The sequence below is a fragment of the Carassius gibelio genome, chromosome A5, assembly GCF_023724105.1.
Source record: "Carassius gibelio isolate Cgi1373 ecotype wild population from Czech Republic chromosome A5, carGib1.2-hapl.c, whole genome shotgun sequence".
NCBI lineage: Eukaryota > Metazoa > Chordata > Actinopteri > Cypriniformes > Cyprinidae > Carassius > Carassius gibelio.
In genome coordinates this window covers 21,800,746-21,814,175 of record NC_068375.1, presented here as the reverse complement: position 1 = coordinate 21,814,175, position 13,430 = coordinate 21,800,746, and the positions used below count along the sequence as shown (strand labels likewise).

The 13,430-nt window shown below is 36.2% G+C and overlaps 1 protein-coding gene across 4 annotated transcripts in view; it reads right to left on the bottom strand.

Annotated features, from left to right (window-relative positions):
* LOC128002771 (WD repeat and FYVE domain-containing protein 3) overlaps window positions 1-13,430 on the bottom strand; it is a 69,814-nt gene that overhangs the window by 54,445 nt on the left and 1,939 nt on the right. For 3 of the 4 annotated variants that reach the window (XM_052592470.1, XM_052592471.1, XM_052592473.1), the window contains exons 1-3: window positions 10,589-10,764; window positions 4,287-4,497; window positions 593-716 (exon numbers count right to left, since the gene is read on the bottom strand). In XM_052592470.1, coding sequence (XP_052448430.1) covers window positions 593-716; window positions 4,287-4,497; window positions 10,589-10,617 — 364 coding nt within the window. In that variant the 5' untranslated portion in view covers window positions 10,618-10,764. Of the gene's footprint in view, window positions 1-592; window positions 717-4,286; window positions 4,498-10,588; window positions 10,765-13,430 lie in introns of those variants that run through there. The other variant, XM_052592472.1, reaches the window with a different exon arrangement.

Genomic DNA, 13,430 nt, shown 5'->3' with positions numbered 1-13,430 from the left:
TTCATTGATGGGCATAACACCCCCTCCCCCCCTCACCAAAAAAACAAACAAAAAAATGTCAAAAATGGCTTTTGATGTTAAACTATAATTATTTGATAATTTTCAGTATTTCATTATCTAACATTTTTCCCCTCTGGCTTTTAGTTTTGGTTTGGGTTATTCTATTATTTTATGATATTTTTCTTATTTTTATTGTTCTTGTTTTAGATTTGTTACCTTGTGTAAGTCATACGGCATGATTAAAAATAAATAAATAACGTCCAAACTCCACGTGTTAAATAATACATTAAAACAAGAGGAGACTTGCTTTAATCTATCAGGAAAAGTCAGCATTACATATCAGAAATTAGCCGGACAAAATAAGAGTGAACAAAGTTTAGCATCCACTACAAAAAAAACTGTGGTCAAATTTTTATGTTTACTTTAACTGGTATAGAATAACTCATTCTTTAATGACTTTTGTCATGCTAACCATTTTTTTTAGACTTTCTTTTTTTTCTTAAAATGAAATCGATCCGACCATGTCTGTGTAATGCATACTTGTGTGTTAACAGAAAATGCAGGATCTTTGAGTTGTTTAAAGTTGAAGTACCTGTTGATTTATTGGATGCTCTCCGTCTGATCTCGGTCACCATCAGCCTGGACACTTGAGTGGTGAACTGCAGCAGGTCTGAAAACTTCTCATTCATTGTGTTCGGTGGAGCGTTCCCAAACACCTGTCACACACACACACACACATACACCATTTACAGAGCTAAAACAGCCTTCTTTTCATGAAGACCTTATTTTCCCTCTACAAAGATAGGGACCTGTTGAGTTAAAGCTGAGGTTTAATCAACAGTGACTCCCTTGATGTCTGAAGAGCAGTACGCTCAGTTATAGTGTCACAGATTAGACATTCACAGGAGCTCTGAAAACTGCCCTTCAGCATCAGGCACACAAGTTAGTATAAAGCACAAACAGACATAAGAGTCGAAAGACTGTCATGTTCAAATCCAGATTGTAAGGGCTCTTGGTGTTTGAAGAAATCTAAATCAAGAGAGACATACTGCGGTGTATATGCTATGGGTCTATATAACACTTCATCAAATATGTCAGCTTTGTAAATAGAGAGCCTGTTTTATCCCACTTCTACAAGTGCTCTCTAAATGCACACAGACTGCAGCAGGTCAGTGCTCTTTCATGCACAATGCTGAGCTGTAACTGAGGTCATATGTAGTGTTTCTTTATAATCAGTGCTGGATGATTAGCACCATCATGCTCTTCTCCAGCCTGTGAGAGTCTCTTGATTTCATAATGACTACTTTGCCTTTGTAAATGAAGCACTTGTAACTGCTGGTTCTCTCCTTTTTGTTTATGTTTAACAGTAAGTATAGTGTGAATAATTTGGCTCAAAGATAGGGATTTATTTTATTTTATTATTCAGTAGAATATAGTGATTTGGCTGTAAAAGAAGAAAATTATTTAAGGTTATTACATACTGTGAAATTTACTGAATATATATACACACACATGTACAAGTATTAGTACCTGGCCGATATGGGATTTTTGGGGCTCGATATCGATATTGGGGAGTAAAAAGGCAGATACCGATATATCGGCCGATATTCTTTGTGCATATTATAGTACAGAACCAGTCAGAAGATCGGACACTTTCCCATTCGTGTATCCAAACATTTGACTGGTACTATTTATTGAATACAGCAGAGGTTCTCAACCACATTCCTGGAGGACCCACATCACTGCACATTTTGCATGTCTCCTTAATCAAACACACCTGATTCAGGTTACATGATCGCTAGTAGAGACTCACAGACTTTAAATGGGTGTGTCAGACAAATGAGACATGCAAAATGTGCAGTGTTGGGGGTCCTCTGGGACTGTGGTTGAGAACCACTGGAATACAGTATAAACATTAACAGAATATATATACAAACACATTTTTTGCAATGATCACTCAAACATAGTGATTAAACACTTATAATGACGTGACAGAGATATGTAATATAATTTAACTTTAATTTAATTCAATTCCATTCAACTTTATTCTGTTGAAGTTTATTTCACTTTAGAACATTCATTCACTGATTTGCGTTACTGTCTTCACACATAGACAAAACTTACTAGAGAAGTGTGAATTGTGACATAATATAGGGGAGTGTGGGGCACAAAGTAATGTGGGGTTAGTTTTAACACACATTTATTTTACCATAGTAAAATTTAAATTCTGGTTTAAGAAAAAGTATCTCAGTTTTTATTATTCATTTAAAATTAGACAAATCTGATATTATTTTAATTTCCAATCTGTATTTATTATTTGAAAGTGACGTGACATACAGCCAAGTATGGTGACCCGTACTCAGAATTTGTGCTCTGCTTTTAACCCATCCAAAGTGCACACACACAGAGCAGTGAACACACACACACACTGTGAACACACACCCGGAGCAGTGGGCAGCCATTTATGTATAGCTGGCCCGAGACTCGAACCCACAACCCTAGGGTTAGGAATCAAACTATATAACCACTAGGCCATGACTTCTCCACTGTGTTACACTTGTAACAGTGATGTAATTTACACTATTTACTTAAATTTTAATGAGAAACAACGAGAAACAGGTGAACAAAGACTGACAGTCAATTTTTAATGTTTAGAAATTATTATTTATGTGGGCCATCCCAAGCATGGTTGCAATGTGTTCATTGTCAAACTCCAAAATCAGATTATTTTTACTTAATAAAAAACACAATTATTTTATTTGACAAAATATATATACATGTTATTTTATTAACAAAATATGTTAGTTTGTGTTGTATTTGTTTTTCATTCAATCAGATATTTTAAGCGGTCATATGGTCATGTTACCATATTTGCCCCTCAGATGTTACAATGTACTCCACCTACGGGCATGTTGTCAAATTTAACTTAAATTTTTGTGGGGGTAAAAGAAAAACGTATACACTGTAATTATGAAACAAAGTGACATATTTGTACTAGTCAAGTGTTAAATTACTGTGGATAAAAAAAAATATTCTGAACCCCATGTGGATTTACACAAGCTGAGAAAAGTCAAAAGTCAAAAAAGTGTTACTTTGTGCCCCGCTCTCCCCTACCGCTGTAAATAAATAAAATATAAATTCACATCTCACACACTTTAATGTCCTTTGAATGTAATGGGTACGATCCTCCGCATTTGGTGCATATTCACCTCACAGAGATATGGCCGGTTAAACTTTTAGTGGTTTTCCATAGACTTAAGCTTTAAAGCGTTTCATCTAGGTCGCCAGTGGCAAATGCTCTGCTGGACAAACTAATTACACCATTTCAAGCATTTTATCTGCATTATACGTGATCTCTGAAAAAATTTTTGGCCAATAATATCGGCCAAACGATATATCAGTTGGGCTTTAACATGTACACTACTATAAGTTTTTAGCATCAGTAAGATCATTTTATGTTTAGGAAGAGTCTAATGCTCATCAAGGCTGTATTTATTTGATAAAAAATACAATAAAACAGTAATAAAGTGAATACAATTTTAAACAATTTTAAATAACTGATTTATATATTTTTAAATGCAATTAAATCCTATGATGGCAACCCTGAATTTTCAGCAGTTTTCAGGTTCACACGATCCTTCAGAAATCATTCTAATATGTCAATTTGCTGCTAAATAAATATTTCTTATTATTAACAATGCTGAAAATAGTTGTGCTGCTTGATATTTTTGTGAAAACTAAAACATTTTATTAGGATTTTTTGATGAATAAAAAAAGTTCAAAAGCATTTATCTGAAACGGTTCTTTTTTTTAACAATGTAAAAGTCAATTTTGATTAATTTAATGTATCCTAGAGCATCCTTTGAACGGTAGTACAGAGTTTATTTGTTTTTGTGATTTTCCAGCAAAATGCATATGATTTAAATACATGTTCTTTTTTTTATTGTGGGGCCATTGAAAACATTACCAAGCAAATCTATTGGTCCAGCCGAGCTAGTAATTATGACTAAACATTCTCTAATCTTACATTAAATGGTAACAAAAAAACAACAAAGCTATCAGGGTTGCTTTAGTACTAGCAGTGCAATACAATGATCTCTATTATATTGGTCTTCTCTGCTAATGCATTTTGACTGGTGAAGCTGTACTGTTCAGAAGTCTCTCTACCTTCCGTCATCCTCTATTTTTTTATCTTTTATAAACTGCCCGATGCATGTAATATGATGATGATGCTGTGTCTTATGTAAACAGCCATCTCTCTCTCTCTCTCTCTCTCTCTCTCTCACCCGGTTGAAAACAGGCAGCATCATGTAGAGCTTCTCCTCCTGCTCTTTTTGTGTCATATGGCGCGGTGGGTGGCAGAGCTCGGAGAAGAGACGGCGCAGGTGCATGAGTCCCAGCGCGTTGTCCTGTGGGCTACACTCCTCCTGCCGCGGCCTCCCCATGATCCTCTTCACCATATTCATCTTTAGAGGCTTCTTGAGGCCGAAGCCAGGCCTGACAGAGCAGACAAACAGACAAAAGAGAGGTTTTGTGAAATGGAGGAAATGAAAAGGGGATGGTGGGGAGGGGGGAAAATATCAAGATGTCAGGGAAATTGATTGTGGATTGTGAAAGTCCACTTCTAATGTGACATGATACGCAAGCTTCAAATTGCAGATCAAATTCAGCCTGTTTATTTTCTGCAGCGAACTGCTTCTGTCTGAGACCCTTTAATGAGGATTGTGCTGCAGGTACAGAAATACTGCAGGCCATGAAAACCAAATTGGATCCAAGACAATATTTAGGTTCAATTCAAGGACACAGCGATAAAAGAGAACTGAAGTATCTATGTATAAAGCAACACGATTTGTATATAACCACACAAGCTCTTAGAATAAATATTACTATTACTGAGAAGCTATTTTGTAATTCTCATTCTTATTTGTTGTACTTTAAACGGTCCATTCCTAAGTTACAGTTGATACGGGAAAATAAGACACAAACTCTCTCTCTTACTACCTGCAATTAACAAAAAAATAAATAAACATGCAGCAAACAGCCACTTAAAAGTAATGCATGGCTTGCTAATAGGGCTGGGCAATAAACAATATCATATCAGGATCAGAATCAGAATAAAATGTAACAAATAATAAGCTCTGGACATTTTTATCTTTATGGATTAATGTAACTTTGCTTTCGATTTATTACTTTAACCCACTTTAAGTATTTAAACTAACATTATTAAAAGGAACAACATTAAGTGAACAGTCAGTAGAAAATAAGAACAAATTCACAAATTTCAACCACAGATATACAATTTAACAAAAGTTGCTAATAAAGTAATTAGGGATTCTCCAATCAGGATTTTTGCAGCTGATTTCTTATCATGGTTTTCTGCTGATACCGATCCAAATTCTGATGCTTCAAGCTTTATATAACTGATGTGCGTGCTCTTTAAATCACTGTTACCTTTTTTCCAGATAGAGTAATACTATAGATGTTGCCTTTTGTTATATTTAGATTTTTTTTTTACTAGATGTCGACCGATGGTGAATTTTACCGATAGCTAGGTTGGACCACACTGGCTGATACAGATTAATCAACCGATAGGCTAGTTTTTAAAATGGATACTGTATGAAAACTACATATACATATACCCAATGCAGAAAATTAAGAGGTAGCTTTCTCTGTGGTGGTTAATTGAGAAAAGACTAATAAACAAGTGAAAAAAATGTATTTCCCCATTCATGGTAAAATATTTGTGATAAATTTTATTAGGGGTGCTCCGATCACGATCGGCCGCACTCCCTGTTAACCGAGAAGATGCGCAAATCCACTTCATTTTCAGCGTTTATTGGCGCATCTTCTCAATTAACAACGGCTCTGTGTAGTAACAGCTGCTCTATGTGAAATCACACCTGATGGAATTAACCGCTGATTAGAAAACCGGCTTTACTGACGAGATGCGCATTAACGATCGGCCGATCGTGATCGGAACACCCCTAAATATTATCGTATGATATGGCAAAAAATATTGTCATAGTGCTTTCATTTTTGTACAAATTTTTGATTTCTTCAATGCCAAGGTACATTTAATACTTGATATTAATAAATGAAAGCACCAACAAACCTGTAAACTGAAGCCAGTGAATTGCTAATGGAAATTCACTTCTTTTCGAAGCATAATCCTTAACTTCTTTGACTTCCTTGCATGGGAAAAGTGTTTCTACTCTGAATAACCAATGAGCCCTTCACAACAGGGTGAAAAGCCCCTAATGTCTTCAAAGTAAGACTACACACACTAACCTAGTTTCATGCCTCAGATGCAAAAACACACTTCAGATCTAGAAGTTCTGTTTAATAACCATAGGAAAATGCTTATTCTGCACTTCAGACCCTTGACTACATCATGTGAAAATATACACTAAATCATATCCATTATAAATAGTTTCAAATTTGCAAATACATTTCAAATATGTAAGTAATCCATTCATTTACAACTGAAGTTGAAAGCTCAAAGAGGAAGAAAACACAACCTTAATAAAACACTGAAGTCATGCATCTGTTCCAACTGGGTAATTGTTACAAACTTTGGGGTAAACTATGAAGCTTTAAACACAAAAGAGCATTATATCATCGGCTGAAGCCGGCGAGCACATGGGTAAAGTAGGACACACATCTGACAGACATTTGCTTGAGCCAGCGCAGTGCTGTTATAAAAATATGAATGTTTCAGCAATGCCCTCAGAAAAAAAGCCCAACATCTGTGAGCTGAAGCAGATTCTTAGACGGAACAGACCGCAGACAGCTACAGAAACTGAGAGAGACGGGAAACATGAGACATCCAAGAGCAACAGTGACTGCATCCATCGAAACAAAAAGATCTGCATTAATTCTGCAGACTTAAGTTAAAAGTTAAGCTAAGATGCCATATTTGGCCTGTATAACTCATTTTTAAAAAAAGCTCAGCGTTTCTCTAACAAGGCCTACAGTCAACTGTAGTTTTGCAACCATCATTCCTATTTTCAGTTACAGAACAAACTGCATGTGAAACACCTCAAGTACTATAATTCCTGCTGAGTAAGAAAATACATGTGTTTATACATGAAGAACAGCTCCTTCCTCTAGTCATTAAACATTCAGAGCTCATTTACTAGTTTCTCAGATGTCAGTCACCATTCTGAATATTACAAGAGTGAGAATGATGAGTTAATCATTTCTTCATACAATACAATCAACACAAATCAGCTGGACATAAAAGTAACACTCTTAAATTTGACATACGAATGCATTGGCCTCCTACTGGTTAAAGCAACATAAATATCACATCAAGTATAGCTTAATGAAGACCAGTGTTTTTTTTTTTTTTTCCTTTTAAGCATTCCAGACGTTTCTTATCAATGGCATCCCCATCCTCCAATCCAGGTCAGTGTGAACATTGAGCGGGAATAGGGCTGTGCAAAAAATCGAATGCGATTTTCATGCACATCTCATCAGTAAAGACGCTCATGTAATTAGAAGTATTATCTCCAGCACGTGTGTTCAGATCAGGGTTGCCAGGTTTTCACAACAAATCCTGCCCAGTTGCTTCTCAAAACTAGTCCAAAATTAATCACGATTCCAGGAGGTTCCCAGATAAAAAAAAAAAAAAAAAAAAAGCTTCCCGGGGTTATAATATACGTTTTTTTTTTTTTTGGCATGGTTGTCTTGGTAAAATTAGCATTTTAGGAACTAAATATCACGTTATTGGTATGGGGTTTTGTGTAGATTGTCAGTGAATTACGGCTCTGTGTAGTAAATGCCAACCAGTGTTGCCAAGTCTGTGGTGGTTGTTTTTCATGTCCGCTGGTCACAGCGACCCCAATACAAATAACGTGATATTTAGCCCCTAAAATGCGATTTTACCAAGGCAAACATGCCATAAAACTTAAATTTTAACCCCAGAAAGCAATTTTTCATCGGGGAACCTCCTGGGAACGGGATTGGGCTAGTTTGGACTAGTTTTGTGAAGCAACTGGGCAGGATTTGTTGTGAAAACCTGACAACCATGATCTTGAACGCACGTGCTGGAGATATACTTCTAATTTCAGGAGCGTCTTTACTGATGAGATGTGCATGAAAATCGCATTCGATTTTTTGCACAGCCCTAAGCGGGAAAAATCTTAACCAAAATTTAAATCAGTGATATTATAACCTAAGCATGGTAATAGCCACAGCCATAAACACATTACTACCGGTAATAACATACTGCAATAGCTTGCATGGAAAGATCGTTCTCTTTTATCAAATCACTACATCATTTTGTGTGTAACTAAGCAATCTGTGCCAAATTCTAAAACTTTTTTGTGCATAAAATGGTTAATACCAGAGTTTATCAATGGCATCAGAGGTTGAGAATTGAATGTATTTTTTTTTTTTTTGTATTTTATTTTCCCGTCTTGTATGTAACAACAAATATTAAAGAAAATATGCAGAATATAAAAAAAGAGAGAGAATTTTTTTTTATTCAAATTGAGAATTATTTTGTTACCCACTTCAGAAGAAAATACTGTAGAAAGTAAAAATAATATAAATAAATTTCAGAATTTTCCCAAACAAAGAAATAGCTTGCGAGAACCACTAATGTTTAAATTGAAATAATCGAAAAATGCCTTCGTGTTCAGACAGTGGCTGTAACTCCAATTCTAATCAGTTTAACAGGTGTTCCAAACATGGAAAAAAAATAAAATAATAATAAAACCTTTAATCTTAGTCTATTTGTCCTTGCTAAATGAATAATCCTGCTTTGGGACACACAGAAACTGACTTGGTGTAAATCGTTGGGGAGTAATGTTGCTGGGACATGAAATCTTCAGTAAAATGTGACCAAGCCTTTTACACTTTAAGTCTTTCATAGCATTTCTTAGAGGGCTGCCAGCTCCAATGACTGTCTGAGAAAGCAAAGTAGGCTCCAGAGGACTGTTCGGAGAAGAAGACGATGAAAGCACAGTTTCAGCCTTCTCAAAAGCCTTTCAAAGACTCTTGGGAATAAACACAAAACCCTCACGTCTCGGTCACTGCTATGGGTGATGGGAATGCTGAAGCGAGAGTGAACATTTCCCACTGTCTACAGTCTACGAGTCAACAACAAGTGAGTGTGTCTCGATACGAAACCGCTTACTGGAATCCTGAGCACACAGAAACCTCCTTCCTACCATATTCAGTCAACGGCCACTTGCTTTTCTTACTCTTTTTATCCCTTTCAAATGTGCCAGCAGTAACAACTTTAAAATGTAATTCACCAATAAATTAATGTTTACACAACAACAATAAACTGATTAATTCTATTTATGAGTAGCCATTCTATGATGTAACTAAATAAACAACAGAAACGAAGCAAAGAACAAATCGCACAAGCCCGTTTACAAAAAGCTAGTCCAAATGTCTAATTTACGTGATTATAGACAAGACTGTAACGTATCTGAACGTCTCTCTTGCTCACCTAGGCAGCATTTAGCTGAGCAAAATACAGTAAAAACAATGAAATATTATTACAACTCAAATTAATTTAGTATATTTTAAAAATGTTAATTATTTCTGTCATTATTCTAGAAATCATTTTAATAATTATGTTGATTTGCTGCTCAAGGAATATTTCTTATTTCCGCAACGATATTCTCGAATCAATGAAAAGTGTGGTAAAAGATTATTTGATGAACAGAAACTTTTAAAGTTTCCTTCATCGTCATCAACACCACCACCGTTTTTTTTTTTAAGTGTACTATTACAGATAGTAATAATCCATATTTCATAACAGATTTACCATTAACAACTAACCACCAGATTTACATATAAGTGAACTAATGCGGCCTACAAGAAAGTGCATATACCCTCAAATATTTAGTTTATTATACTTACACAAAACAAGTCAAGCACTTTCACTAAACCTCAAGAATCAATAAGAAAAAGTGCACACAGAGGTTATACCATGCAGCGCTTGCACCACACGAGAAGAACATCCTGCAACACTCGTCAAAATATTAACCAACGTGACTGGTTGACTCAGATCCACATCTTTGTCTTGAAATCAAGAGCCCTTTCTGTGTAAATCACAGTGTTGAACGAGCCCTTGGTTTCAAACATGTCCTGACCTGATTGGCAACAAGCAGCCAGAGACCAGGTGTCTTCTTCCCAGAGAGGATGTGTGCCAGGATGAAGCAGTGAAGAAATCATTGACACCCACAAGATGTTAATTACTTCAATAAAAAAAGAGATCGAACCCTTTCTTCCATCTGATACTCACAGCAACCTCTTGTTGCTTCACATCATCGTTCCTCCGGGAAGAACGGCAGCATCATTTCACCATCTGTCATTTGCCTACTCATCTGTTTGATCTTCCACAGCCTTTAATTACAGAAAAACTATGACGGCGCATACTAGAATCTCACGTGGAATCCAAAAGATGTGTGATTCTCGAAGGGAAGTGTTGCCAGGATCCTCAGCAGAAAGTAAGAAGCCATTTCAAGACCATCACTGCAGCAAATCAATCCGTGACACACGGCTCCAAACCGTAAACAAACGACTTGTCACTATGGAGACACGCTGATCAAACATGTTTTTTCCATACCTGCTGTTCTCCCTGTGCTCTGCAAGCATCCCTCGCTGATACCGACGCAGCTTCGATCCAAAGATTGCAGAGAAAATAACTGTTAATCTGTGCTGTGCCGACTAGGATAAAGAGAGAAGGCAGAGCATCATGGGACGGTGTGGGAGCGAGCGCCGATTTACGCCCTTCGCTGGCACTGCCAGGAGACCTGTGACCAGAGCGGCAAGCAGCCTGCAGGGACTGGCACCGAGCTGATCCTCCCTGTCACCAGCTCGGTCACATGGCTTCATCACGGGGGGGTGACCAGTGTCATACCAGGAGATACCAAATCAGCAGTATAGGGGGATCCAGCCATAACATTTAAAGAGTAGATTATGAAATGGTTAGGAAATGATCATACTGTAAAAACAAAAACAAAAACAGAAATCGAGCAACAGATCGGAGTAATGACTCTCTAGTCTACATAAGAGAGAGCTCTGGATATCTTGAAAAGGGGAAGTCAGTCATCTGATTCAGAAGATATGCAAACTGTCTGAAGACTGAAAGAACGCTGACAAAATAACTCGAACCACTCGAAACATGTACAAACATGAGACACCACTGAAGATTCCAGTCACACATTCAAAAAGCTAAAATCAAACCACAACACTGCCACAAACAGAGAAAAAACATGACGGAGTAACAGATTGAAGAAATAAAGATCAAAACCAGAATCACAGTCGATGCTTGACCAGTGACTTGTTTTTACTAGAACTGAATCATGAGCGCAAATACTGAAGCTACATTCCTTGCATATAATGCGATCATTTGGGCAACACTAATAACTTGTAGTCTGTGTAAAATGACGATTCACAAAATTCTCATTTTTTTGAGATACCGGATTTTTAATTTTACTAAGCTGCAAGTCATAACCATCAAAATAAAAAAAAATTAAACTCTTGAAATATTTCGGTTTGTGTGCAATGAATCTAGAATATATGAAAGTTTGCTTTTTTTATTAAATTACAAAAAATAAAGAACTTTTCCATGATATTCAATTTTTTTTTAGATGCACCTGTATGAAAATAAGGCCACGTCCACATTAACAAAATCAAAACATTCTAGGGCTGCAACTAATCATTATTATTTTGATAATCGATTAGTTGGGCGATTATGAACAAATAACAAATAGAAACAACTTAATAGTATTTATTCACATAATAACAAAAATGGCCTCCATTGCCTTTGATAACAGCTCACACATGCTTGCTGGCATTGGTTATGTACTTTTTTGACTATGGTAATTAGGTGTCTGAATAAAAAAACACTATAGAGCACTTGACAATTTTTTCTGCCTTTCACAGATAACAGCAATAATTATATTAAAGCATTAAAAATAGCTTACTACTGTTACTAAAAAGCCTACACATATTAAATTTGGAGGTCTATCCAATACAGAAAGCTAAAAAAATGATTTTGGTAATAATAACCAATACTGTTAGTAAAGAGCAGCAGTGGCACAAACCTTACAACACTGGTTAAAAACCTTACATCATTTTTTTTTTATTTTTTTTTTTTTATAAATTTCGTAATCACTGTAGGCTACATAGTCAATAAAGTTTAAATCTCTAGATCAGAAATGAAAACAATAAAGAAAATAAAAACAAACAAAAAAAATCACAGTAATGCTCTGCAGGAACACGCGTTGCGTGCACTTTGATCACAGTCAGTCTCCTCTTACTGTCATTTCTTCATCCTGTAAAAGCGTCTGATATTTATATTCAGACAATTACACGCTGCTGTCCTTTCACAGTTCTTACTCACGCTGCATGTTGACTTTTAAACCTAAACATAAATGCTAAACAACAGATATTTCAGCACAATGTTTTTGCTCTGAATACGGTCTCCCTCAGCTCTCTATGTTCAATCTGTTTGACGTGCACGCTCGCTGCGCCGGCGCTCTTTCAGTAAAGATTTCAACTTAACGCAGACTGTCAGGGCAGGCCTTTATGCAAAAATGGGAAGGTTTGCGTGAAGTTGTGACATTTACAGATAAGAATATGAGCGTTAACTAAAAGTTTTTGAGCCGAGGATGCACACACGCATCTGTAAAAGTGCCTGAAAGGTAAGCCATTACGCTTATGCATCAGCGTGAAGTTTTTAAAATAAAGATTTATCATGTTTTGGCCAGCTTGGATTACATACTTTTCCTGCAGGAGCTCATTCTGTTTCCATCAATTTTGAAGATGCATCTTGTCCATAGAAATGCGCTATTCAGTGCTATAATTTGATGCGACCGGCTGCAGTTGTGTGTGTACTTTGGGCAGACTCGACTAATCGATAATGAGAATCGTTGTCGATTATTTTCATTATCGATAATAATCGATTCTATCGACTAGTTGTTGCAGGCAGCCCTAAAACATTCATATAATATTCCATGTATGGCCTACAATGCAAATGACATCCTCTTTTGCTTCAGGAAAGCAATTATGAGAGTATATGCCATCATCTTAGGAAGGTTGTACAAAAAGTAACATTCCTCTTTGATAGTACTCTTCAAGCGAACAGCAATATGCCTTTACATCACATGACTAAAGATGTGTCATCTTTTTCAAATGCCTCCATTTTCAGAGTACAGACAACAACATGAAACCAGTTTTCAAATTTTTTTTTTTTATTTTTTTTTACAAAAACACTGTCTCAGTTTGGTTAAAAAAAGGCCAAAATGTAGCGGAAAATATGCTTTTTCAAATTTATCTAGGCTAGATTATTTTTTTGTTTTGGTTTTGAGACCCATGATCATATTAACTGCATTTTAATTGTTGTACGAAATATGTTTTATACTTGAACACAACTGCACAGAACCTGCACCCGAGGTTAATTA